The sequence below is a fragment of the Bos grunniens genome, chromosome 9 (assembly GCF_055505025.1).
Source record: "Bos grunniens cultivar Pamir isolate PY7600 chromosome 9, Bosgru_T2T1.0, whole genome shotgun sequence".
NCBI classification, from domain to species: domain Eukaryota; kingdom Metazoa; phylum Chordata; class Mammalia; order Artiodactyla; family Bovidae; genus Bos; species Bos grunniens.
Genome location: NC_141173.1, coordinates 34,013,425 through 34,041,114, shown reverse-complemented (window position 1 = coordinate 34,041,114; position 27,690 = coordinate 34,013,425). Strand labels below are relative to the sequence as shown.

General features: G+C 40.5%; 1 protein-coding gene across 2 annotated transcripts; it reads left to right on the top strand.

Moving 5' to 3' along the window:
* The first annotated feature begins 348 nt into the window (after positions 1 to 348).
* On the top strand, positions 349 to 27,690 carry NUS1 (NUS1 dehydrodolichyl diphosphate synthase subunit). Of its 2 annotated transcripts, none has more exons than XM_086317145.1 (5): positions 349 to 819; positions 19,136 to 19,261; positions 20,614 to 20,763; positions 22,301 to 22,400; positions 24,904 to 27,690. In XM_086317145.1, the coding sequence occupies exons 1-5, from the start codon at positions 678 to 680 to the stop codon at positions 24,992 to 24,994; spliced, it is 609 nt and encodes a 202-aa protein (XP_086173271.1). In that variant the 5' UTR covers positions 349 to 677; the 3' UTR covers positions 24,995 to 27,690. The 2 variants fall into 2 exon arrangements, with proteins under 2 accessions (XP_086173271.1, XP_086173270.1); XM_086317144.1 differs by having other exon boundaries at positions 766 to 1,382.

The window sequence follows — 27,690 nt, the reverse complement described above, 5'->3', positions numbered from 1 at the left end:
GTACTCTTGCCTGGAAAATCCCATGGACGGAGGAGCCTGGTAGGCTGCAGTCCATGGGATCGCAAAGAGTCGGACATGACTGAGCGACTTCACTTTCACTTTTCACTTTCATGCATTGGAGAAGGAAATGGCAACCCACTCCAGTGTTCTTGCCTGGAGAATCCCAGGGACGGGGCAGCGTGGTGGGCTGCCGTCTATGGGGTCGCACAGAGTCGGACACGACTAAAGCAACTTAGCAGCAGCAGCAAGCAATGAACAGCCTGTAAGGATAAAGTCTAGAGTGGAATAAGTGGGCAGAAAGCATTGAGTTTCAGGGACATTACTAAATATCCTCATTGTCTCTCTTGGAAGAATTAGCCTCGGCTAGAAGAAGAACGAAGTACAATAGCCAGACCTCTCTATGGGGCACAATTCCCCCTCTTCAGGCACTTCCTGACCTCCAGCATCAACACTTGCTGAGGGCTACTTTCTACCCCTAGGTTCTTTCTGGTAATTTCCAATCCACCTGGGCCATTTTTACTCTTTGGCAGCCGTTTCTGGCGGGGCTGTGAGAAGAGACAGACCGCACGAATCGCCCATTCCATTCAAGAAGACGCGCGCCAGGCGGACGACTACTCCTCGGCCTCCACACGACCAGGGGGCGCTCTCGGCCTTCGGTCCAGTTAGTTCGCAGGCTCATGCCCTCCCTCCCCGCGCGGGTTGGGCCACATCCTCGGACTCAGAGGTCGCGTCAGAGTTCCACGTTGACCAATCACGACTGTCCATGTACTAGGTGGGGCGGGGCTGCCGAGGCAAGAGGAAGATGGCGGCGGGGGCGAGGTGAGGTGTTGGCAGTAGAAAGGGGGATCGGGTGCAGGGGGCGGGGGAACGCGGAGCGATGGCCCGCGCCGGCCGCAGAGCCGGATAAGAAGCGGTCGCGCCGCGGGTGTGGGAGGGAGAGAGGAGGGCGCCCGGGCGCCGCGAGAGTATGACGGGGCTGTACGAGCTGGTGTGGCGGGTGCTGCACGCTCTGCTCTGCCTGCACCGCACGCTCACCTCCTGGCTCCGCGTTCGGTTCGGCACCTGGAACTGGATCTGGCGGCGCTGCTGTCGCGCCGCCTCTGCCGCGGTCCTAGCGCCGCTCGGCTTCACGCTCCGCAAGCCCCCGGCTGTCGGCAGGAACCGCCGTCACCACCGGCATCCGCGCGGGGGACCGGCCCCGGCCGCCGCCCACCGGCGACTACGCTGGCGCGCGGACGGCCGTTCCCTGGAGAAGCTGCCTGTGCACATGGGCCTGGTGATCACGGAGGAAGAGCAGGAACCCAGCTTCTCGGACATCGCAAGCCTCGTGGTGTGGTGTATGGCAGTGGGCATCTCTTACATTAGCGTCTACGACCATCAAGGTGAGACCCAGAGCGGGTCGGGGGACCGGGGCCTCTCCGGCCGCGGGGCCCGCACATCCGGCAGGTGTACCGGGGCGCACCTCTAGGCACAGCCCTCCCGGCTCCGCGAGTTTCTGTGCCCCGAGGCCCTTGAGTGCAAATTTCGGTGCTAGCGCCTTCGAGGAGGGGAGATAAGCTTAATTGAACACCTGCTAAACCTTTGAACTCGATTCATCACCTTGTACATACTTAAAAATATTTCTTACCCGTTATCACGTCCTAGTAAAGTGGATGGTGTTTGTATACCCTTGTTTCACAAATGTGGGAGCTGAGGTCGCTAACATTTACACATTTGTCCAAAGTTTGAAAGGTAGTAAGAGGAGGATTGATATTTTAGCCAGTCTGTACTTTCCTTCGGGTTTACCTTTTTGTTACACCGCAGTGGTTCCTCAGAGAGGCCCAGAGCACTGTTTTTAAGTCACAGCTCAGTGGTTGAGGACAAGTGGCATTTGAAGTAGGCTTATGAAAAGTACCTGAGAGCCTGGATAGGCGACTAGGAAGGTGGTCACCTTCTGTTTTCAGCTGCCTGGGATGTTGTGCGATCCTTGATCCTCAGGGGCCAACACAGTACTTGTCCTCCCATAAATTTTGATTGAGGAAATTTTCACTGTAGGGAATTTTTGTAGGTACAGAACTTGAACATTTATTGGGTAGCTGCAAAGTTAAAGCCCAGTGCTAGGCATATTCTTGGAGAAGGCACTGGCGACCCACTCCAGTACTATTGCCTGGAAAATCCCATGGACGAAGGAGCCTGGTAGGCTGCTGTCTGTGGGGTCGCACAGAGTCGGACTCAACTGAAGCGATTTAGCAGCAGCAGCAGCAGCAGCAGCAGGCATATTCTTTGGATTCTTAACGTTTAGTTCCATAGACTCAGGCTTGTTGGGGGTAGACACATTGACAGGAGTGGCAAGTTGAGCAACAGATGTTGAGAGTTAGTAGTTGCTGTGAGAAGTTAAGTTCAGTCGGTGGGTCGTGTCCGACTGTGACCGCATGAACCGCAGCGCGCCAGGCCTCCCTGTCCATCACCAACTCCCGGAGTCCACCCAAACACATGTCCATTGAGTCGGTGATGCCATCCAACCATCTCATCCTCTGTCATCGCCTTCTCCTCTTGCCCTCAATCTTTCCCAGCATCAGGGTCTTTTCCAGTGAGTCAGCTCTTCGCATCAGGTGGCCAAAATATTGGAGTTTCAGCCTCAGCATCAGTCCTTCCAGTGAACACTCGGGACTGATCTCCTTTAGGAAGAGAAATTCTGATTGGAGGAGCTCCCAAAGTTCCTGCAGAGGAGATAGTGTTTAAACCAGGCTTTGAGGAGGGAGTAGGAGATAAATGTTTTGTTTGGGTCTCAGTCAAATACCAAAAGCAATAGCATTTCCTTCCAAGTAAGAATGATTGAGGAATGTTGGTATGAAGGAAAGAAAACTAATATTTTAGTCTCCGTTCAATAGCTTAAATTAATGGTATGCTCACAGGAACTACAACTTGATTTTTAGCACTTAAATCTTTACCACATAGGCAGGTTTAAGTGTGACGGTTTGTCAGAAAGGGTAGGTTGAGGTCAGACAGCAACTCTTGCAGGGTATTAGAGTTACCTTTGATTGACCAATCACCTTCCTTGCAGCCGGCAAGGAACGTGGTGGTGACTCATAGCCCATCGTCATCAAATGATAGCTTACCCTCTGAGGTTAAAGTTAATATACTTAGGTACTAAGATTTTATGGAACTTGCCAAAAGACCAGTAGAAATCACAAGACTGTAATAAGGCGACACAGTCTTTGCTTGAACAATGCAACAGAAATATTGTCTGAGGGAAAAGTAAGTGAAGCAGAGGGGAAATTAATTAAAGCCGTTGAGCAATGTGGTGAATTGACTTTAAGTGAGTCACTTATATTCAAATAATTCTTATAAAGCAAGTACCATTGTGTTCTAGTAGAGAAGGAAAATAAATAATTAAATAGAACACGGTTTATAGTTTTGCTACACTTCCTTGTTCTGAAAATTCCTGTTCTTGAATTGCTGGTGTGATTCAGAAATATCCTATCGTATTTGCTAAAGAAACCATTGGTAATGAAAAGGAAGAAGTCAAGCTAAGCAAGTCTTGACTGATAATCAAAGAGAGTTTTACGGAGCATTTTCAGTGCACAGACTCAGAGCACTTTTTGTCCTACTGTAAAAGCAATTTTGATGAGTTTTTAATGGGATAGGGGTTAATTTCATTGTTTGAAATAAGAGACTTTGAATTTACTCATCCTTGCTATTGACTGATTGATTCATTCATTTAACAGCTGACAAATTGGGAGATACTGTTCTAGGCACGAGGCATCTAGGCCAGTGATAAAGACAAAAATTCTTATGCTCATGGAACTTACATTTTGGTGGAAGTGTGGCAAATAGTATAAATGAGAAAAATGTATTCGATCATAAATGCAGTGAGGAAAAGTAAAGCAGAGGAAGGGGAGAGGAATGTTGAAAGTCAATGGTAGAGTAGGGAGTACAGTTTTAAAAAGAGTGGCCAAAGAAAGCCTCATGGACTTTAAAAAAAATGTATTTATTTTTAATTGAAGGATAATTGCTTTACAGCATTGTGTTAATTTCTGCCATATATCAACATGCTGCTGCTGTCGCTTCAGTCGTGTCCGACTCTGCAACCCCATGGACTGCAGCCCACCAGGCTCCTCCATCCATGGGAGTCTCCAGGCAAGAGCACTGGCGTGGGTGCTGTATCGGCCATAAGTATACGTGCGTCCCCTTCCTCTTGAGCCTCGTTGACTTTTGAGTAGACATGAAGGAGGTCAGTGAGCAAGTCATGTGCTTATGTAAGAAAACTTATCCTTTTTCCGGGGAACTATATAGATACTTGGAGAAGGCAATGGCACCCCACTCCAGTACTCTTGCCTGGAAAATCCCATGGATGGAGGAGCCTGGAAGGCTGCAGTCCATGGGGTTGCTAAGAGCCGGGCACGACAGAGCGACTTCCCTTTCACTTTTCACTTTCATGCATTGGAGAAAGAAATGGCAACCCACTCCACTGTTCTTGCCTGGAGAATCCCAGGGACGGGGGAGCCTGGTGGGCTGCCGTCTATGGGGTCGCACAGAGTCGGACACGACTGAAGCCACTTAGCAGCAGCATATAGATACTTATAGATACTTAAACTGTCCAAAATGGCAGTGGCTAAAAGACAAGGATGGAGAAGGCAATGGCACCCCACTCCAGTACTCTTGCCTGGAAAATCCCATGGATGGAGGAGCCTGGTAGGCTGCAGTCCATGGGGTCGCTAAGAGTCGGGCACGACTGAGTGACTTCACTTTCACTTTTCCCTTTCATGCATTGGAGAAGGAAATGGCAACCCACTCCAGTATTCTTGCCTGGAGAATCCCAGGGACAGAGGAGCCTCATGGGCTGCCGTCTATGGGGTCGCACAGAGTTGGACACGACTGAAGCGATTTAGCAGCAGCAGCATATAGATATTTAAGCTCTATTCAATTTTCTCAAACTTTCACTTGAGCCTATTTCTGTGTAAATATTTAACTTATTTTAGAAAGCCTATTGATATAGTCTTTAATGTCACATTTATTGAGTACTTGCTGTGATATAAAGCATTAGGAAACAAAGAAGTACAAGAGATTGTGTCTCTTAAAGAGTTTATTCTAAAGTCAGGGATAGTTACTAAAGATTATTATAAGCTAATGTATTAATGCTAGTGGATGACAGAGACTTTAAAGAGAGAAAAAGAGAAAAATCCATGAGGAACAGGGTTACTTCTCAACATACATGCTTGAGAAGTATTCCCAAGAACACAATACTTCCTTATCCCTGTCCATAGTAAGGAATGGGGTGACATCTGAGATAGACCTTGCAAAAATAGGTAGAATTTGGATTACCATAATCAGTACAGTGTTCAGTATGTGACACACACAGAATGGGGAATTCCTTATTGGCAAGCATTCCCATTAGAGAAGCTAGAACAGCATTACTGAGTAGTGTGTTGAGATCAGTAAATATAATAGGTAAGTCTCTTGATGAAAGTGAAAGTGGAGACTGAAAAAGTTGGCTTAAAGCTCAACATTCAGAAAATGAAGATCATGGCATCTGGTCCCATCACTTCATGGGAAATAGATGGGGAAACAGTGGAAACAGTGTCAGACTTTATTTTTGGGGGCTCCAAAATCACTGCAGATGGTGACTGCAGCCATGAAATTAAAAGACGCTTACTCCTTGAAAGGAAAGTTATGACCAACCTAGATAGCATATTCAAAAGCAGAGACATTACTTTGCCAACAAAGGTCCGTCTAGTCAAGGCTATGGTTTTTCCTGTGGTCATGTATGCCTGTGAGAGTTGGACTGTGAAGAAGGCTGAGCGCCGAAGAATTGATGCTTTTGAACTGTGTGTTGAAGAAGACTCTTGAGAGTCCCTTGGACTGCAAGGAGATCCAACCAGTCCATTCTGAAGGAGATCAGCCCGGGGATTTCTTTGGAGGGAATGATGCTAAAGCTGAAACTCCAGTACTTTGGCCACCTCATGCGAAGAGTTGACTCATTGGCAAAGACTCTGATGCTGGGAGGGATTGGGGGCAGGAGGAGAAGGGGACGCCAGAGGATGAGATGGCTGGATGGCATCACTGACTCGATGGACATGAGTCTGAGTGAACTCCGGGAGTTGGTGATGGACAGGGAGGCCTGGCATGCTGCAGTTCATGGGGTCACAAAGAGTCGGACACGACTGAGCGACTGATCTGATCTGATCTGATGTAATGAAAAGTTGAGAAATGAGGTAGAATAAAGACCTGGGCAGCTGTTCTGGTTATCTCTAACTTTGTAGTCTACCCCAGAGCATAGTGTTTTAAAACAGTTTATGTGTTGACTTGGTTCAGGTGGGCAGTTCTGTCTTGATGTCTATTCTAATCATAAGGTTACAGTCAGATAGTAGCTGGGATGTAAAAGGTTTCACACCATATATTCAGTACCTGGTTTGTGATGGCTGGCATAGATGAGGACGGTTGGTCATCTGTCTTCACAGGGCTAGCTTAAGTTTCCTCATTTAACAGTGGCCTTAGGGTAGTCATACTTCTTTTATAGTTATTCCCAAAGAATTAGCCAAAGGCCAAAACTGTAGGGCTTCTTATGACCTAGCTTAGGAAACCATGCAGTGTTACTTCTCCTGTATCCTGTTGGTCTGAGAAGCCACAGGTCAGCCCCCAAATCAAAAAAAAAGGAGAAATAGACCTTAGTGAGAAAATGGCGTATGCAGAAGGGGAGAGACTCAGGTGGAGATGATGGCAGCCGTCTTGGAGATGACTTACATTACCACCTTAAATTTTTCCCTGTCTTGTATCCCTTCACTCTAATTCGGCTTCCCTGGTGGCTCAGTGGTAAAGAATCTGCCTTCAGTGCAGGAGAGCCAGCTTTGATCCCTGGTCTGGAAGATCCCCTGGAGAAGGGATTGGCAACCCACTTCGGTATTCTTGCCTAGAGAATTCCATAGACAGAAGAGTCTGGTGGACTACAGCCCATGGTGTTGCAAAGAGTTGGACACAACTAACACATATATACATTCATTCTAATTACAGCTAGATCTAGATTGTATTTAATCCTTAGACAAAGAAATTCATTAGTACTTCCCATGGTTTGACTCTGCAAACACACTGATCTTTTCATTTCCATTTACCTGCACTGCTTCTTGATTATAATCAAGAATTTCTACAATAATTCTTTCACCTGTCAGAAATTTGAGTTGTTTTCTCAGGAATTTCTTGAGCTCAGAATTCTAGAAGGGTGATTTGGCAATTTTGTCTATACTGTTATCATTTAAGCAATGACCATAATTGGGTTGGAACAAAAACTGGAGTTTGGAGCTTTTGGTGCTTTAGCTTTAGGGATGCTATACTTGCCTGGATCTCCCTTAAAGTATGCCTTGATCCAAGTTACCTGGAGATGTATCATTATCTTCAGGGGTGGAACCTGTTCATGTTGCTCACTGTATTGGTACCATGCTGAGAACCTTGTTGTAGGGCAGTATTTTCAAAACATGGTCTGTGGGCCATCTATGAATGAGTCATTGGAAGTGTTTATAAAAAGTACATATTCAGCAGAGTTATTGATCAGATCAAATTAGGGGAATGGGACCTGAGCAACTCTATTTTAATTAAGCTACTTACACGATACATTTACACATTGAAGTTTGACCCTACCACAGATGAAAGGACGTGCCACTACTTATATTATATCAGATTATTTATTTATCTTTTATGTTCGTTTTCATAAGTGAGGATGATCTTGGGTGGGTCTTAATTATTAGTTAATATTTTTTCTTTCTGTTTTATTTGAAGTATAGGTAATTTACAGTATTTTGTTAGTTTCAGGTGTACAACCAAGTGAATCAGTTATACATGTACATATATCCACTCTGTTTTAGATTCTTTTCCCATATAGGTCTTTACAGAGTATTGAGTAGTGTTCCTGGTGCTATACAGTGGGTCCTTATTAGTTATCTGTTTTATATATGCTGCTAAGTCGCTTCAGTCGTGTCTGACTCTGTGCGACCCCATAGACGGCAGCCCACCAGCCTCCCCCGTCCCTGGGATTCTCCAGGCAAGAACACTGGCAAGAACACTAGCAGAGTGTATATGTCAGTCCCAGTTTCCCAGTTTACCCATTCCCACCACCCTTCCCCCTGTAAGTTGGTTTTCTGCAGCTGTGGCTCTCTTTCAGTTGTGTAAATAAGTCATTTATACCATTTTTTTTAGATTCCACATATAAGTGATACCATATTTGTCTTTCTCTGACTGACTGACTTGACTCAGTATGACACTCTCTAGGTCCATCCATGTTTCTGTAAATAGCACTATTTCATTCCTTTTTATGGCTGAGTAGTATTCTACTGTATATAATACATACCACATCTTTATAACCGTTCCTCTGTTGACGGACATTTAGATTGCTTCCTTGTCTTGGCAATTGTAAATAGTGCTGCAGTTAATTATTACTTACTATTGCTATAAATTGGAGTGATCCGGAATAAGGCATTTGCTTCTATGTGAGAATTTAGCAACAAAACAAATCTTTTGTATTACTCTCTCTAGTGTTATTTCCATGGTTGTAAATCCATACTAGATATCTTTTGAAATGGTTTTGTGGTTCAGATTTTTCACACTAGCATTAAAAACGATCTGCCCTGTATACTCCCAGCCTTCCCAACCTATTTCTCATTCTTTTATATGCCTTTTACTTTATCCATGATTAGGTACTTGATGTCCCCTCCTTCTGGAGTGTCCTCTTTTCCTCTTCTTGGCAAATGGCTATCTGCCTGTCCAAAAGCTACCATTGCTCTTTTAAGTCCGTCCTGTCACTGCTCAGGTACTCCCTCTCAGCTACTCCATTCCTAGCCTTGCTGTCGCCTTGAATCTCCTTAAATGCTGTACATCTCCAAGTTCTCCGTTTTGGGAAGTAGTAGTTGTATGTACACGTGCTCAAACTTTGGTACTAGCTTGTAAGCTCCGCAGATGGTATCTATCCTCACTGTTGCTTTTCCTACAGATTGTAGGTTGGTGTTTGCGTGTAATGAGTAGGTCAGTATGTATTCCTTGAATTGAAAGAAGAGGCTGCATGTTTTTATAGGTAAGGATGATGAATTGTAATTTGTTTTCCAGCACCAATACCCAGAGGCCTTAACACAGTGGGAGGGAAATGAACACAGTTTGCCCTAGTTTACTTATTTGGCACACTGACACAGATGCTGTTGGGAAATAGAAATTTATCAAGTATTGTGCTCCTTACACTGAAATACGGAGTTGCCAGAAGTGTTGAAAGTCTAAATATAAATGTGATTAAATTTTGATACACAGACAGTACAAACTAGGGTACTTGTCTTCTCTCGAAGGGATTCTATTTCTAATCTTCACCCTCATATAGTATATTGCAAATATAATACAGAATTTCATATTTATCATAACATCCTGTGATGTCCTCTCCCCTTTTTCTACAAAGGGCTAGCAGCCTGTCAAAAGCTATCAATAGATCCTTGTAAATCATTCTCACTAGTAGCTGCTAGGTAGCTTCCCTTGACTATCCCAGTTTTGCTTTGTCTTTGAAAAGCTGTATCCTGTTTTTGAAATGACCTTGTTTTCTGAGTAGCTTTCCATTTAACCATAGTATTGGATTTCTGTATGAAAACAAACCTTTCCTTAATAGTAATAATTATTCTTTGTTGCACTCTTACTATGCACCAGATGCTATGCAAAGAAGTGCATTAAATCCTTAGCACATTAACCAGTCAAGAAACTGAGATTCAGAAAACCAGGAACCACATATAGTAAGAGACAGATCTAGAATTTGAACCAGGTTTTATTCCAAAGCTTTTGTGCTTAACCATTATGCTGTACCAACTTCCACTAATAAGAGAATATAACCATAATCCAGGCACCTTGGTACTATTCCTGATTATGTTGGGTCATCTTAAAGCCTTGGGAAAGTGTTACTTATCTAGAGGTAATAAAGATAATTTGTAAAAGGTATTTAAAGGTAAATAGAGTTTTCTTCATCCACTAATATGAACGTTCATGCTGTGAGTTGTAGGACACACTTGACTTTTTTTTAATCAACTGAACTTAATTTTATGGAGCTGCTGCTCTGTGTTGAACTATTTCCTTGTCAGATGAGCAGAGTCTGTGAAGGTAATCTCATTTTTAAGATTTACAGCCAGAGACTTAGAAAACCCACAGGGCTTGTTTATTTTGCCTACCTTTCTTGCTGAAGAACTGGAAGAACTGGAGCTAAAACCCAGCCCTTGCACCATTGTACTGGGTCACTGTCCCACATATCTCTCCCCTTGTTACAGCATGCTCATTCCAGGATAATTGTTGTTCTATGAGGTATTGTGGGGCTTTCTCTTGAGACAAAATTATTTAATGGCTTATGAGATTTATTTTGTTCTGAGTACTTCAGTCATGTAAAATTTTATTGGTACGTTAAAAAAAAATTGTCCTATAAGTATATGTTTTCTTCTCTGAAGATTGCCTCTAATAGTGTTACAATTGGATTGTTAGAGAACTAAATGAGGATAACCACCAGATAACTTACTTAGGTGTCTCATTTAAAAAGAAAGGTAGACTATTTCAAAGGATGGGTATTTATTTATTAAAAAAAAAAAAAAAAAAAGTATTGCTTTAGTTCCTTAGCTGGTGAGATGAGAGATTGTAACGAGATTGGTTGAGTGTTTATCTTGCTTTTCTTTCCTTTCTTTATCATGTCCTTATAAACACTTGCTGTTAGATATTTCTTTAAAAATCTGTTTCTATTGAAGAGAGGCAATAGTCACAGCAAAAGTTTAGATTTCAGATATAAAAAAGAAATACATGTATATTTTGAAAGTCTCATTTTTTAGAATTGATTTTTCAGTTCATATAAATTTTAGAAGAAGCAATATTTAAGATCTGTCTCTTACTATATGTAGTCTAAGGACTTCCCTGGTGGCTCAGACGGTAAAGCGTCTGCTTACAATGTGGGAGACCTGGGTTCGATTCCTGGGTCGGGACCTCTGGAGACGGAAATGGCAACCCACTCCAGTACTCTTGCCCGGAAAATCCCATGGATGGAGGAGTGTGGTAGGCTGCAGTCCATGGGGTCGCAAAGAGTCAGACACGACTGAGTGACTTCCCTTTCTTTTCTTACTATATGTGGGTTCCTGGTTTTCTGAATCTGTTTCTTGACTGATTAATGTGCTAAGGATTTACGATAAACTGGTTTGATCTCCTTGCAGTCCAAGGGACTCTCAAGAGTCTTTTCCAGCACCACAGTTTAAAAGCATCAATTCTTAGGCACTCAGCTTTCTTCACGGTCCAACAAGCACGTCCATACATGACTAATGGAAAAATCATAGTTTTGACTAATTGGGCCTTGGTCTGCAAAGTAATGCTTTTTAATATGGCTGTCTAGGTTGGTTATAGCTTTTCATAACCTGTGTAGGGCATACTTAATTCCACTCTCTTTGTAATATTTTCCCTCTCAGCTTCCGTGACATCATGTGTGTTTGGATGTCTTCCTGTCTCACTGCGTGTTCTTCTGGCTTGTTTGCTCCACTTCTAAAAGTTGGGATGTCCTAGAAGTTTGTGCTGTATGTATGCCCTTGTCTTTCTGACGTTCACCCTGTCTCCTAGATCTGCTGCTGCTAAGTCGCTTCAGTCGTGTCCGACTCTGCGCGACCCCATGGACTGCAGCCTACCAGGCTCCTCCGGTCCATGGGATTTTCTGGGCAACAGTACTGGAGTGGGGTGCCATTGCCTTCTCCCATCTCCTAGATCAGCGGTCAGAAAACTTCCTTAAAGGGCCAGGTAGTAAATATTTTGGACTTAGTGAGCCATATGGTCCCTGTCACAAACACTCAGCCCTGCCACTACAGTCGAAAGGTGGCCGTGCGTGAGTGGTGCGACTGTTCCAGTGGCAGTGGTTTGCTGACTCTTGACCCAGATAGTTTTCCCAATCCTTTCGCTTTAAATATCATCTGTATGCGCACACTCAGGTTTGAATCTCCAGTCCTTATCTTTTCTATAATTCCAGGCTCCTGTATCTAACTCCTTACCTAACATTTCCGTGTTTATTTTATTAGGCATCTCAAAAGCTTAACATGTCCAAAACAGTACTCTTGAATCCGCCCCCCACCACCAGACCCTGCCTTCCTGGTTTATTTCTCATCTCAGAAAATGGGAGACCACTACCTTCCAACCAACTGCTCAAGCTAAAAATTTACATGTTCTACCTCTCATCTGTCGTCAGGCCTCCTTGACCTTCTAGAGTATATTCCAAATTTGCCACTGGGTTGTGGTTCTTCCTGCAGCCACCCAAGTTTGGGTTTTCATTATTTTTCACCTGGATTATTGCTGTAGTGGCCTCTTAATTTATCTTCTGTTCTGATCTGGTCCCTGTATAATCCACTCTTTACCCATCAACAAAGTGAACTTTTTTGGTAATATTATTCAAACTCTAAATAAAACTTGGCAGTGGCTTCCCATTGTTCTTGAAATGCTTACTGAATTCAGAGGCCTTTTTTGTTAAATAATGCAATTGTTAAAATAATCATGAGATTAGCACCAAAGAAGGATACATGTTATACAAGTGAGAGAAGCAGGATACAAAATTGCTTGGTCAGGTATGCCTGCTGCTGCTGCTGCTGCTGCTGCTAAGTTGCTTCAGTCGTGTCCGACTCTGTGCAACCCCATAGGTGACAGCCCACCAGGCTCCCCCGTCCCTGGGATTCTCCAGGCAAGAACACTGGAGTGGGTTGCCACAGGTGTGCCTCAGTTCAGTTCAGTCGCTCAGTCGTGTCCGACTCTGCGACCCCATGAATCACAGCACACCAGGCCTCCCTGTCCATCACCAACTCCCGGAGTTCACTCAGACCCACGTCCATCAACTCAGTGATGCCATCCAGCCATCTCATCCTCTGGCGTCCCCTTCTCCTCTTGCCCCCAATCCGTCCCAGCATCAGAGTCTTTGCGAATGAGTCAACTCTTCGAATGAGGTGGCCAAAGTGACTGGAGTTTCAGCTTTAGCATCATTCCTTCCAAAGAAATCCCCGGGCTGATCTCCTTCAGAATGGACTAGTTGGATCTCCTCGCAGTCCAAGGGACTCTCAAGAGTCTTCTCCAAGACCACAGTTCAAAAGCATCAATTCTTCGGTGCTCAGCTTTCTTCACAGTCCAACTCTCACATCCATACATGACCACTGGAAAAACCATAGCTTTGACTAGACAGACCTTTGTGGGCAAAGTAATGTCTCTGCTTTTCAATATGCTATCTAGGTTGGTCATAACTTTCCTTTCAAGGAGTAAGCGTCTTTTAATTTCATGGCTGCAGTCATCATCTGCAGTGATTTTGGAGCCCCCCAAAATAAAGTCTGACACTGTTTTCACTGTTTCCCTATCTATTTCCCATGAAGTGATGGGACCAGATGTCATGATCTTCATTTTCTGAATGTTGAGGTTTAAGCCAACTTTTTCACTCTCCCCTTTAACCTTCATCAAGAGGCTTTTTAGTTCTAGTTCCTCTTCACTTTCTGCCACAAGGGTGGTGTCATCTGCATATCTGAGGTTATTGATATTTCTCCCGGCAATCTTGATTCCAGCTTGTGCTTCTTCCAGCCCTGCATTTCTCATGATGTACTCTGCATATAAGTTAAATGCTTAGGAAATACTAAAAACCAGAAATAGTCATTTTATGATGATGAGATTAAGGGACATTCAGTTTGTTAGGAAGGATGGTTATGGGACATTTCCTTGTTGTCTACACTTACACAGTTTTTAATACTAGAATTTAAAAAGCCTCAAGATATAAAAAGAGATCTACATTTGACATAGGGTTTATCAAAAATACCAAAAACATTGTTGTCTTTCTGAGGTCTACTTTCCTAGCATAATATTTTATTCTTTCATGGAAATTGTAGACTTTCTGGTATGTGCTCATGTGTTTTTTAAAAATTTTGGCTCTTTCATATATCTTTTCTATATATATATATTTCCAGATAGTTTACATGAGGGAAATTGTGCATGAGATACAGTTGTAGAGCAACAAGCATAATGTAAAAGTTTTTAAATCATTATGGCAAAACCCTAACTTTAGATTCCTAAGTCATCTGTAAAGAATTCAAGTATCTGTTACCCTGTAACTTCTTAAAAACCTTAGAAAGACCTCTAGACTTAGTTTTGTTTTGTTTTTTTTAAGATTCTGTTCATTTGTAAAACGGCCAACTTTCGTTTAACTTTTGGGGGAGGGAAATTCAGAATTTAATAGTAAGATGAATTTAGCGCTGTTTATCAGCATTACATAGTTACTGAGCTGAATAATTGGAAGTCAGGAGACCTGGATTTCAATCCAAAGGCTTAGACTCTTGACCAAAGGCAGTTAGTTGCTTGGCCTTGCTGAACCCTCTGTAAAAGGACAGGATAAAATAATTCTTGCAGTTCATTTTTATATAATTCTGTAAAGCACAGGTTTTTCATGAATTTGAGTATTTGCTAGTGTTTTTGCCTTCACTTCAGTTCAGTTCAGTTGCTCAGTCGTGTTCGACTCTTTGCGACCCCATGAATCACAGCATGCCAGGCCTCCCTGTCCATCACCAACTTCCGGAGTTCACTCAGACTCATGTCCATCAAGTCAGTGATGCCATCCAGCCATCTCATCCTCTGTCGTCCCCTTCTCCTCCTGCCCCCAATCCCTCCCAGCATCAGAGTCTTTTCCAGTGAGTCAACTCTTCGCATGAGGTGGCCAAAGTGACTGGAGTTTCAGCTTTAGCATCATTCCTTTCAAAGAAATCCCAGGACTGATCTCCTTCAGAATGAACTAGTTGGACCTCCTTGCAGTCCAACGGACTCTCAAGAGTCTTCTCCAACACCACAGTTCAAAAGCATCAATTCTTCGGTGCTCAGCTTTCTTCACAGTCCAACTCTCACATCCATACATGACCACTGGAAAAACCATAGCCTTGACTAGACGGACCTTTGTTGCAAAGTAATGTCTCTGCTTTTAGGTCAGTTATTCCTAAGTGTGTGCTGCTTCCTTTTGCATAAAAGGACTTTTATTATGGTTTCTTTATTTTTATTACATCATTTTGGCTTTAGATTCTGTGAAGGCAAACAAGATGAATTATGATACGAGAAAAAGGCTCTCCACATATATTACGATATTGCCAGAGGAATTGCCTGTCTCAGTCAGAGGCATTCTTATATCTTGTCCCAGATCTTGTTCTGTGAAGTGTGTATGTGTAGACTTTGAATCCTGAAGAAAACTGTAGCCCAAGAATATTGCTTATGGAAAGTATCAGTAAGATAAGAACCATAGAGTATAATCAGATTTCTGGATGGCAGTCAGGCTGCAGGGTATCAGGAATTACTTTGCTGGTAATCTGTCTTTGCATTTAGTATTTTTTTTTTGCATTTAGTACTTTTCAGAAACTGCTTTTTAATTTCATCCTTCCATCCAAATCAGCCGAGATAAAGGTTCAATTTAAAATAACTTTCTGGAGGTCTTTTTTATAAAAAGTATTTGCATCTCTGTGTAGTAGTTTTCCTTTTTAACAGCATTTCTGCCTGTGTGCAGTAAGGAAGTGTCTCCTTTTATTGTGAGAGGTTCCTGGAAACTCTTTAAAAATTCCATTCAGTGTCATGTCCATTTAGGTTTCATTGTTATTAGGTAGCACTTTGTGCACTGGTAATTCAGTTTATTAAATAAACATTGAACTCCTGCTACGTGGAAGGCACCTTAGGGGAAAAGAGATAATAAGACCCAAGTTCACAAGTAAGACTACAGTTCATAGGGGGTGGGGGAGAGTTAAGCTATAACTAATAAAAGTAGAATATTGGTTTGTTAAGGAGTTTGAGCAGATGTTTGTATTTGCAAGAGTGAGGTAAGTCGGAGGAATTGGGCATATCTGGCTAGAAATTCAGAGCAGCTTCTTGAGGGTAAATGACATTTCAGCTGGCCTGAAGAATTGGGAGAATTTTACAGATGTGGGGCTGGGGAGGTAACAAAGGTTGAAGGTTAGAGTCACTTCAGGTGCTATGGGGGCAATATAAAGCAATCAGATTTGCTGGGTAGAGAAGTATAGAGAAATTGGAAGACTCAATTATGTTATAAACATAGATTCTTTCTACCTACCAAGTGTGGAAGCATAACATGGAATGTTAATATGGATCTGCATAGTTTGTTCCTAATACTGTAGATTTTTGTAAGCATTTTGGGAGTCATTGAAGAGGTTAAAGTTGGAATGTGCCAGGCTTACAGATGTACCCAAGGAAAATCTGTCTGTAGTGATACACGCTACAAGGGGTAGAAGACCCATCAGAGGGTGGTTGTAATATTATAAAGAAGACTATTGCTTGAAACAGTGGGGTCAGTGGACAAAGGGAAATAGGTTCAGGGGAGCATTGCTATAGAAGAGCCAAGGGTTAGCATTCTGATAGGCTGGTGATGGTAATGCCAGAGAGCAGAGACCATGTCTGGGTGACTGGGTAGCTACTGATGATGTTATTAGAAGGAAAACAACCACAAGAAGGGCTGTGTTTTATTTTGGTTGGTGGTGGTGGTGATTTTTTAAAGTTACATGAGCGGCTTTACAGCAGTTGTGATTTTAAATCACCCACTGTCCCATCAACCTTACATATTTACTGTTCACCTTTAGGCTTTGTCCCTAAGTACGTATAAGTTTTACACTTTCGTGCTATTTCTTTTTTTTTTAACTTGATGCAATATAAGTGTTTGAGAGTTTTTTTGAAAGATAAGCTACCAAGTTTTAGATTTGTTCATTTTCAGATGCTTACAGAACTTCAAGGTGGGATTAGATGTTTGAATAAACTCAAAATATTGGGAACCAAATGCCAATCCTTTTTTTTACTTAAAATTTTAATATTTTGTTCATCATGGATGGTTTGCATTATTTTTAAATTTTTAAGGGTATTACATTAAGTTACTATTAATTTTAGTTACTAGGATTTTTGCAACGCACACCTTCCTGCCCCCGGTTTTGCCTCATTCATCTTACCCTGGTCCTGATGCTGGGGTTTTAAAGTCCCGTAAAGAACCAGAGAAGGAGGAGCACATGGACAGAAAGAGGGCTGAGGCAGAAACGCTGAGGAGTAGTCTCCATTTAGAGATGGAAAGAGGAAAAAGATTCAGTGCAGAGTGAGAAGAGGCCATTCAAGGAGTAGATTGGGAACTGATCCAGAAGATAATTCAAGCAAACTGGGATGAGGATAGGATTTTGAGAAGAAAGAAGGTCTCTGACCTGTCATGGCCTTTCCGCAGACCAAAGTGCTTGGGCTTCCCTTGTGGCTCAGCTGGTAAAAGATCTGCCTGCAATGCAGGAGACCTGAGTTGGATCTCTGGGTTGGGAAGATGCCCTGGAGAAGGGAAAGGCTACCCACTCCAGTATTTTGGTCTAGAGAATTCCATGGACTGTATAGTCCATGGAGTCGCAAAGAGTCGGATGTGACTGAGCGACTTTCACTTTTCTGTGCTTGGCACTGTGCTAGCCTCTTGTAGGCGCGACAGTCAGAGCCCTGCCCATGGAGCTTATATGACCTACCCCTGGCATGAACACCCTTTCCCTGTATCTTTAATCGCTTTTACAGTAACCCCACCTAAGTCGTCTATCATCAGCTATCTCAAACTCGTGTTTTCCTTCAAACCAGTTCTTTGTAGAATTTCCATACTTTTTAAAAGTATTACCACCTTCTGTTTCCCAGGGTTAAAGCCATGGGATTTCCTGTGTTTACCTCTGTTCAAGTCATGTTCTTTATTCTCTCAGCTCTTCTTTTACAGTGAATTCTTTTTCACTGCTTGATCAAATTATGTGTGGACTACTGCAGTGGTCTGCTGCCAGTCCTCCTCTATACTGCTGCCAGGTTGGTTTTCCTAAAGATGAATATTTCTACACGTTTATACATTGCCCAGAAAAGGTTGGTTACCCATTGGGTAGGCAAAATGAAGTAAAAATTAGGCCCATTCCCTTATTCCTTTTCTCAAATCATTTGATTTCTCAAATCAAAAGTAGTATTAGTCTGTCTTTTGAGAATTCAGTGCTTTTTTTCTTCATGATCTATCTTTTCCATTTTCTTTTCTCTTAACTTTCTGAGGTCAGCTCAACTTAAGTCTTGTTTGTTTTACAAAGCCTTTTCTTAACCAAAGAGACTGCTTTTTATCTTTGAACTACTGATAGACCCATACTCAACCAAGTTGGCATTATACAGCATATTCAGCAGATTCTGTGTTACTGTATATATATTTATTTATTATGTTCTGTCTCCCAGTTGATCTTTGAGCTGTTTTGTTAAAGACAGAGCTGACTGAGAGTACAGAGAAGGAGCCCTTGATAAAGGTCTAAGAGGCAATGACCACTAGAAAGCTGGCCTCTCTGAAAATAGCCAAATTGTTTTTTATTAGAGCTCTCTATGTTAGTTAAGTTTGTTAATAGTTCCTTGATCTTTCTCAGTGATAGATAGTAACTGTAGTTTTTACTTTTATGTGCATGGTTGGAGGATCAGAAAGAGTTTTATGTAGTATATTTTCATGCTTTACTTGAATTTACTAAATTTTGATTTCGGCACTTTTGTCTGTTCTCTTTGTTGTTGAGTTGCTAAGTTGCGTCTGACTCTTTTGCAGCCCTGTGAACTGTAGCCCCCCAGGCTCTCAGCCCCTTCTGTTTTTCTTCTTTTTACATAATTCATATTATTCTTACTGTTAAAAAAAAAACTAATCAAATTGAGGTAACAGTATTGCATGCATAGAGTGAATCTGTAAAGAGAGTAGTCTGGGAGAGAGGAAGATAGAAACTTTGGACCGCTGCTGCAGTTTCTAAATGCTCTGACAAATCCCGTAAGGGTCTTTCTGAGACTTGGGTCTTAGTTTCTTAACCTGTAAATGAAGATGTCAAGTGAATGGTCTCTGAAAAGTTCTTTATAGGTCTGAATTTTTCTCATATCCATATTGACACGGAATTGTTACTCCTGTCCTTTTTTTGACTTTAGTCCGAGGCCAGACTTAAAATAACAGTTTTGTTGTCATGTTTTCCTTTTAGATTCTAGTTTAGGATTAGTCATCATTGCTTCATTTGGAATTTTTTCAGTTCTAGATCCAGTATTGTTTTCATAACAAGCATCCATTAATTATTGATGAGGATAAATTAACCTAGTTGACATTTACTTTTTTTTTTTTTTTTTTCTTTTTAAGGTATTTTCAAAAGAAATAATTCCAGGTTGATGGATGAAATTTTAAAACAACAGCAGGAACTTCTGGGCTTAGATTGTTCCAAATACTCACCAGAGTTTGCAAATAGTAATGACAAAGATGATCAAGGTAAGCTTGAGTGTAAAATTGAATACCTAACATACGCAGATAATGTTTTTTGTATTTCAAGGCAGATTCTATTACTCCTTTATTTATTCATTTTGCCCTAGTGTTTATTATCACTACCTTTAATCATCAGAGTTAAACTTTTCTTTCTTCGTCTGGTTAAAAGATAATTTTCAGAAAAAGAAAATCATGACTCATACATATTAAAAAATAAACACATGTTAAAGATTTTATTTAACTCAAACAACCAGGAATCAGTAGATTTTAAAGCCTGTTCAAAGAGAATCCAAAGAGTTGACACACTTATAGATCAAAAATATTAAAATAAATATGTGAATAGAGACAAAACTTGTTTAATTGAATCTCTACCAAAGAATTGTATGTCTATAAACAAGAATTAGGCAGAGCTATTAGTTATCTAGAATCCTATCAAATGTAAAACAGCTCCATAGAATAAGAATTTGGTAAGGTAGATCCGTGTGCTATAGACAATTCATTTCCATTAAAGCAATTTGTTTTCTTCCTACAGCCTTCATTTTTGTCTTCTATCTGTGTTATTGCTAATAATACTGTAATTGTAGACGGCATTTTGGGTGAGCGGAAATTGTAAGTTACCCTATAACTAAAAAGCAGGGACATTACTTTGACAACAAAGGTCCGTCTAGTCAAGGCTATGGTTTTTCCAGTGGTCATGTATGGATGTGAGAGTTGGACTGTGAAGAAAGCTGAGCACCGAAGAATTGATGCTTTTGAACTGTGGTGTTGGAGAAGACTCTTGAGAGTCTGTTGGACTGCAAGGAGATCCAGCCATTCCATCCTAAAGGAGATCAGTCCTGGGTGTTCATTGGAAGGCCTGATGTTGAAGCTCAAACTCCAATACTTTGGCCACCTGATGCAAAGAGCTAACTTATTTGAAAAGAACCTGATGCTGGGAAAGATTGAGGGCAGGAGGAGAAGGGGACGACAGAGGATGAGATGGTTGGATGGCATCACTTGACTCAATGGACATGAGTTTGGTTAACTCTGGGAGTTGGTGATGGACAGGGAGGCCTGGCGTGCTGTGGTTCATGGGGTTGCAAAGAGTCGGACACGACTGAACTGAACTGAACTATTAGAGGATTTATTCATAGATACAAGGTCATTCTGAGCACTTTGATAAGACTATATGTAAATAAATACACAAATGATATGTACAGGTTCTTTCAGAGCAAAGTAGCTAGGTATGCTTTGATGTTAAAATTGAAGGGTGTAAAAGATTCTTGTTTACTGTAAGAACTATACTTTTTCTTGGAACTGATTTTGAAATATATTTGAAAGAGGGTATTTTTAAAAAATATCTTTTTTTTTTCTTCCAGTTTTAAATTGCCAGTCGGCAGTGAAGGTGCTGTCCCCAGAAGATGGAAAAGCAGATATTGTAAGAGCTGCTCAAGACTTCTGCCAGTTAGTAGCCCAGCAGCAAAAGAAATCCACAGATTTGGATGTAGATATGTTAGACAGTTTACTTAGTAAGTCGTATATGTCTGTTTTTAGTTTTGTCTCACAAGGATGCTGTATGAAGGAGAATATCTATGTCTCATTCTTACCATAAAGCCTGATTTTGTTGTTTTTGTTGTTGTACTTATTATGTTTCTAAAGTTTAGAGAACCACATAATTTTGAGATGATAAAATGTGTAGTCAGCTCCTTCACTTTCAGAATTATTGGTAAAGGAGAGGATCTAAAAGGGTTTGGGGGGCATTCCTTAAAAATAGAACTTCTACTTCTGCCTCCTTCTTTTAAAATTTATTTTGCCTTATTTTATTTTATCTTTCAGTTTTATTGAAATAAAATGACATACAGCATTCCTCTTTCTTCTTAGTTTGAACTGTCTGTTAAGTTTGAATATTAAGTTTGAACTCAACAGCTATTTAGGAATCAGTCCCAGGAATATACTACTATCATCTGTGACTCCTTTCTCAGTATTCCTTCTATTCTGTTGTACCAAATATACCACTTATTCTGTCATGTTACACTACATGTAACATTATATTTTATCTATTTTTCTTCAATTGCTTATAAAAACCTTTAGTTTGTTTATTCTTTCCAGAGTTCCTTAGGAACTTTTTGCCTTAACTTTATGGTCCTTCTGCTTACTAGCCTTATCCTTAATCCTTTTGAAGAAAGGCAATAATTTTAATAAATTCATGTCCATTGTTAGCTTTTATAGCCATACAATTTCAAATGTATTTTTCATTTACTCAGGTAAATTCTCCATTTACCTTGTGACCAGAAAGTTAGTGGCTGAACTGAGGTTATTAGAAACTCTTAGAACCTGGGTCCCTTGGATTATAGCATCTTTTGTGCTACATCATTGATTATTTATATTAAGATTTATTTTACTTTATTTTTTAGTAGTTGAAATATTTTTATCCCCCTTTCCTCTCAAGCCAGATCTCATATGGAAACCAGCTTGCAGAGTAAAGAATGGCCAGATCTTGGTTGAGGCAGGTGTACAGTCTCGTCTTCCCCTCCTGGGAAGCTTGGGCTTTCCTCTAGGGAATACTGAGACCCTTTGTACTGTATAGCTAGGAGTTGGTCTTGCTCTGTAAAATCGGCACATGTGGAGGGAAGGAGAATAGAATAGACAACTTTTAAAGTTGCTTTTCATCCCTGAAGTTACTTGGTTCTGTGGCCAGAATAAGTGTTTGAGTCCTTAAAGCAATGAGGGTCTCAGGATGCCAAGAGAACACATAAGTTGAGTCTTGAAAGATAGATGGGATTTGAGGATTACCTGTAGAATGGGTGGGAGTTGGGATACCCCTCCTTGTCAGGTAATCAGTCCAGTTAAACAGCCTTTAGAGAAAATTTCCACATTTGGAAATAACAGATATAAAAATATATGTTGTGCCAAGAAATTGGGGTATGGAATGTATAAATAAAGTTTCTGAAGAGAACATATACATGAAAACATAAGAAACCAATTTGATGAACAGAATTTGCCATAGGTCATTTTTTTGTAAGCAATGTATATTAATTTCTTATGTGTGTTTTTTTTCTTTCCAAGGTTCAAATGGTTTCCCTGACCCTGATTTAGTATTGAAGTTTGGTCCTGTGGACAGCACACTAGGCTTTCTTCCCTGGCACATCAGGTTGACTGAGATTATGTAAGTAGTTAAAAGTGTACTGACTTTAGTTCAGTCCAGCAAGTGTTTCTTGAGCCCAGCGCCATACTGGATGTGATGGGAATTCCCAGAGAATTATTGTAATACTGGATCCTTTCCCTCAGGTGTTTGACAATATCAGTGGTAAAATAAAAACCTATGTAAACGACTCAGACACAAGAGATTTTGTGGTTGTGCAGATATTTGGTATTAAAACTAATCATCATAGGAGACCAGGAGTGATCTCTGTGGGCCAGAGTTGTTGATTCTACAGAAAAGATGTAACTTGATGCAAAGTGTGTAAAGGGGGTAGAATTTTTGTAATTAGAGAAAAGGCAGAAAGTGTAGGGAGTGAGCTGCAGGGAACAAAGAAAAACTAGGGGGCAAGACATGAGTGTCGCGTTAGAAGGAAATAGGTAACTGGCCACACCAGTGCAGAGGCTTAGTGTTAGATTCTGGTAGTATATGGTGAAATCAGATAGTTTGGGACTGTTGACATTGAGAATGCTTTAAATATAAGCATAAGGAATGTGTGTGGTTGTTAGAAAGGCAGTAGGAAATCAGTGGGAATGGTGATTTTGGAAGGTTCGTTTCGCAACTATGTTTTAGAGTAGATTGTGTCTGGGAAAGAATGAGCTAACGTGACAACTGAAGAGTTTGTCATACTCTTGACATACCTGTAATTTATGAGAGTACATGGATGAGAATGAAACTGCTTATTTAGAACAGAGTTTGGCAAACTTTTTGAGTAAAGGGCCAGAGGCTAAATATTTTAGATCCCGGAAGCTGTGTCTCTTTCAGAACTGCTGTTCTCTGTTGCAACTAAACACATGCCGGTGTAGCTAAACAAGCGTGGACGATTATGTCAACAAACGTGTGTGACCATGATCTCGTAAAGCCTCGTTTACAAAAATAGGTGGCAGTCTCCTGGACTGTAATTGCAGACCCCTGATTTAAAACAAAGGAGAAGGGCAGCTCGGTGAGGAATACCGGAAAATTAAGAAATAACTCAGTGGGACTTCCCTGGTGGTCCCGTGGCCAAGCCTCCGAGCTCAGTGCAGGGGGCCCAGGTTCATTTCCTGGTCAGGAAACTAGATTCCCGGGTGCCACAACTAAAGATTCCGCACGCCACAATGAAGATCTCACATGCCGCAACTAAGACCCCAGCACAGCCAAAATAAATAAAAATAAATACTAAAAAAGAACCAAATGTCCATCAGTAGAATAGTTACACTATGGCCCACACATACAGTGAGATATATGTAACACTTAATAAACCGGATGTAGAAGCCACATGTATCTACCTAATAAACCTTCAAAAATACGACTGAGTGAAAGAAGTTTGCAAAATAATATGCACTGTTTGATACATTTAAAAGCTATACTTACTTCATGAAAGTGGATGCCATTGGGTAGAAAAGGAGGAGAGACCATGAGATGCCTCACCTCCTTCTTACCTCCATCTGGGGCAGATCGTGCTCCGGCTGCTGTCCCATGCCGCTTTTGTGGAATATTTATAGAAGGGAAAACTGGATAAAAATGAAAATGAACAAATTTTAAAAATATGCATCACTGGTGAATCTCACAAACATAATATTGACTGAAAAAAAGCCCAGACATAAATAAAAGAACACACACTGTGGAATACTGTTGATAGAATTTGCTGCATGAGATAAAGCACATGTGGAAGAAAAAAGAAAAAGAGAGAAACTTAGGAGCCTAAAAATATATTTTAATTCTGGGTCCTAGGAGGAATATACTATGAATTCTCTTATTCATGAGAACCAGTTACCAAGTTCACTTGCAGGCCTAGCACTTTCCTGATTGCAGTAAGAACTAGAGGAGAAATGAAATGACTCCTGAGTTGTTAAGCCTAAGTGACTGGATAAATTACAGTGTCATTGAGACAAATGGGAAAGGCAAGGAACCATTGATTTTGAAGGGAACAGGTTGAATTCAAGAATAAGATTTTGAGGCCATGGTCTGTTTAGACTTAGGGCAGATGAAGATGTAAGATTGGTGCTTAGACGAAAAGTCACAGTAAGGGTGGATCTTTGGGACTTATCGGTACCTAGCAAGTGTGGAATGTAAACCAACAAGGACCTACTGTATAGCCCAATAAACTCTACCCAATATTCTGTAATAATGTATATGAGAAAAGAATCTAAAAAAGAATGTGTATATGTATAACTGAATCACTTGGCTGTATATCTGAAACTAACACAACATTGTAAGTCAGCTATACTCCATTAAGATTAAAATTACTTTTTACAAGTCCCTTTAAAATGTCAAAAAAAAAAAATGTATAGAGGGGTTAGTTTTTATTTGAACTCTTTCACAGCAAGTTTAATAATCATTTAGTAGAAATAGTTTGATGTACTCTATGCTTGTAATTTACTTTCTTCTGTTCTTAATCTTTTTGGTCATTACCCTTCTGGTTCCTCTCCTCCAAATTATAGCGTATCATCTAATTGCTTTTTTCTCCTTTGGTTTTTTTTTCCCCCAGCTCTTTGCCTTCCCACCTAAACATCAGTTATGAGGACTTTTTCTCTGCCCTTCGTCAGTATGCAGCCTGTGAACAGCGTCTGGGGAAATAGTGATTCGCTGGTCGCGTGATTTGATTTCAGGCTTTTGGAGAAAAGGACTCAAGTGACTCTGATGTTTACAAAGCACCTATGAAACCCTGTACACACCTAGTTCATAATCCTCATAATTTATCAACAAACACAAAAAAGTGTCTTACTTGAGAGTAAGAGTATGTGTGAGCGAGTATGTGTGTGTGCGCGTGTGTGTGTGTGCATGTGTGTGTGGAAATAAACTTATAAATGAGGAAGTAGTGGAGAAGGAAACATGGTGAGCTGGTACCTTTGAGCAGATTGCAGCAATGTTTTAGGAGCTGAAATTTCAGATTTAAAGGCTTCAGCCCTAACTACTTCCCTGTTTTTCTGGGGAGAGAAAGGGGCAATTAAAGCTATTTTGTTGTTTAGGGGGGTGGGGGAGTAATTTTTGTTCAGTTTTTCCAAGTGACCAAACTTTAAGTTTTAAGAATAATATATTGACATATGAAATGGAAGCATTCTGAGTTTGAGGGATGGAGTTCCGTGTTGTTCACATGTTAAAAGTTTGCTCACCTTTGGAGCAGAGGGAATACCTGTTTTCAGACATCCGTCCATTTTCATCTCTTCATTATTATCAATGTGACTTGAAAATGTTGCTCTGTTGTCTGTGTTCTGGGTTGTGACGATCATTTGAAAAAGAACTCTTACATTGGAATACAGAATTTAAAAATTTTAAATATTGTTTGAGACAGTCAAAAAAAAAGGTAAAAAGTCATGATCTGAAAAGTAAACGTGGAAAGTTTCCCAGATAAGTAGAGAAAGTTTTGATTTCCTTTTCCATTTGGTGGGCTGTTTGCGAGATAGTACCCAGAGTTGGTTAAAAAAATATTTCCATTAACTATGTTTATTTAAAATAAGCATTTGAGGGAAGTTACCAAGGCAGCTCTATTCCTCAAAAGTAACCTGTTCCTCTTTGGAATAGCACATGTAGGGCCATGTTAGTACCCAGGATTTTTACTGAGTAAATCCTGATGGTGACTTTGTATTAAAAGATCTTTAAGTGAGATTGAGGCCTGTGTAGGTAATAAAATATTACCACAGTTCTACAAAAGTAATTTAATTTTGCATGTTCTCTTTCATGGCAGAGAACAGCACTGGTTTTGTTATTTTTTAAATGAATAGATGATTTTTTGATAGGTGTTTAGTAGTTCTCCCCTCTCTGCTGATACTTGGACAGAAACCATTCTTTATATATTTGATGGACTGTTTTCAGAAGAATCTTATCAACAGCAAGTGCACAACAGTTATCCAAAATGATACGTTTAGAATGGAGTAGATTTAAATACTAGGTCTCAGTCTGAAAAATAGCAGAGAACACTGGATTTGGACAGCAAGGTTTGAAATTGCTTGTCAGATTCTGAGTCTATAAAGAATAAATGTTTTGACTCTGGATTCCAAAACTCCATTTATGATTTTAAAAATACACTTGAAATAAAATGATTATAAACTAAATTTTGGTTCAGTGACATTACTTTGCACATTATAGTTCTTTGTACATTGTGAGACTTTTTTTTTCAAGTCTTAATTTATTGCTAAAAGCTTTGTGTGATGCGACATCATATCTCTAAACCTTACCAGAGAATTTTTTTGTTTCTGTCCCCCTGTACTGTCATCCATGTTTTATTGAGGCTTTTTGGCCTTAGTTGAAGACTGAATTTATGCCTTTTATATATGTGTCTTTTTTAAACATTCTGGAATATATATGCTTTTAATGAATTAAATTTAATGGGCCCAATTGAAGTGAAGGGATTTCATTTTTGTTGAAGTTAGTCAAATAAATTACCCACTGGGATGTAGCCAAAGCCCTACAAGAACAGTTGAGTTTTTTGTATTTTTATTTTGTCCTTATATTTCATAGCAGTGTAGTGTTACCTATCAGAGTAAATCTATAATCTGACATGAGTCTGTTATTGTCCTAGATGGGAAGAAACCCTTAAAACAAGTTGCTAAGGATTCTGATTTCAGATTAGGCATTCCAGTTTCTTTCCATGAGGTTAACTGCCAGTACAGTCTCCACAATTTGAATGACATCAATCATTCTATAATTCCTGCCAAAATCACCTACTAGTTATGCATTATCAGGGCTCTCTTTGCACTCTCAAGAAGAACTGAAAACTTTAAAGAGTTGTTTATCTTTATGTGTTTTGAAGAATATATTGTTTCTTCTGACACTCTCCACAATGGAAAAATTATCAAATTAAGCCTACCTTACGGATGGCAGCTTGGAGCCTAGCAAGAGGTTGAGGGTTTGAATTCCATTCCCAATTCTGATTTGTGTTTTGTTTCTTAACACTTGATTATTGTTAGAAAGTTTGAAAGCTGGTTTTGATGTGAATAGCAAATTCTGATATATTGTGACTAAGGCTGAATAGTGTCTGTCTTAAGAGAGGAATGTGTTCTAATGTTGATGAACAGTGCCAAATACACTGTGCACATCTACAAGTTAATCTTTGAATGTATGTTACTGGATTAGCCCCTCCTCTTCCTGTGTGATGGTACCGTGCGTAGAGTCAAATCCTTGTGATGTTTTGTATGGCGTAGACTTTGGCAACATGTAAATAATGTGTAAAGTTTTTATGATTAAGGAATCAAATTTATTGAATTTTATTATTGAAGGTTGAAATGACGTGTATGAATAAAAACAATAAAAGAATATACTCTTTTCATGGACTATA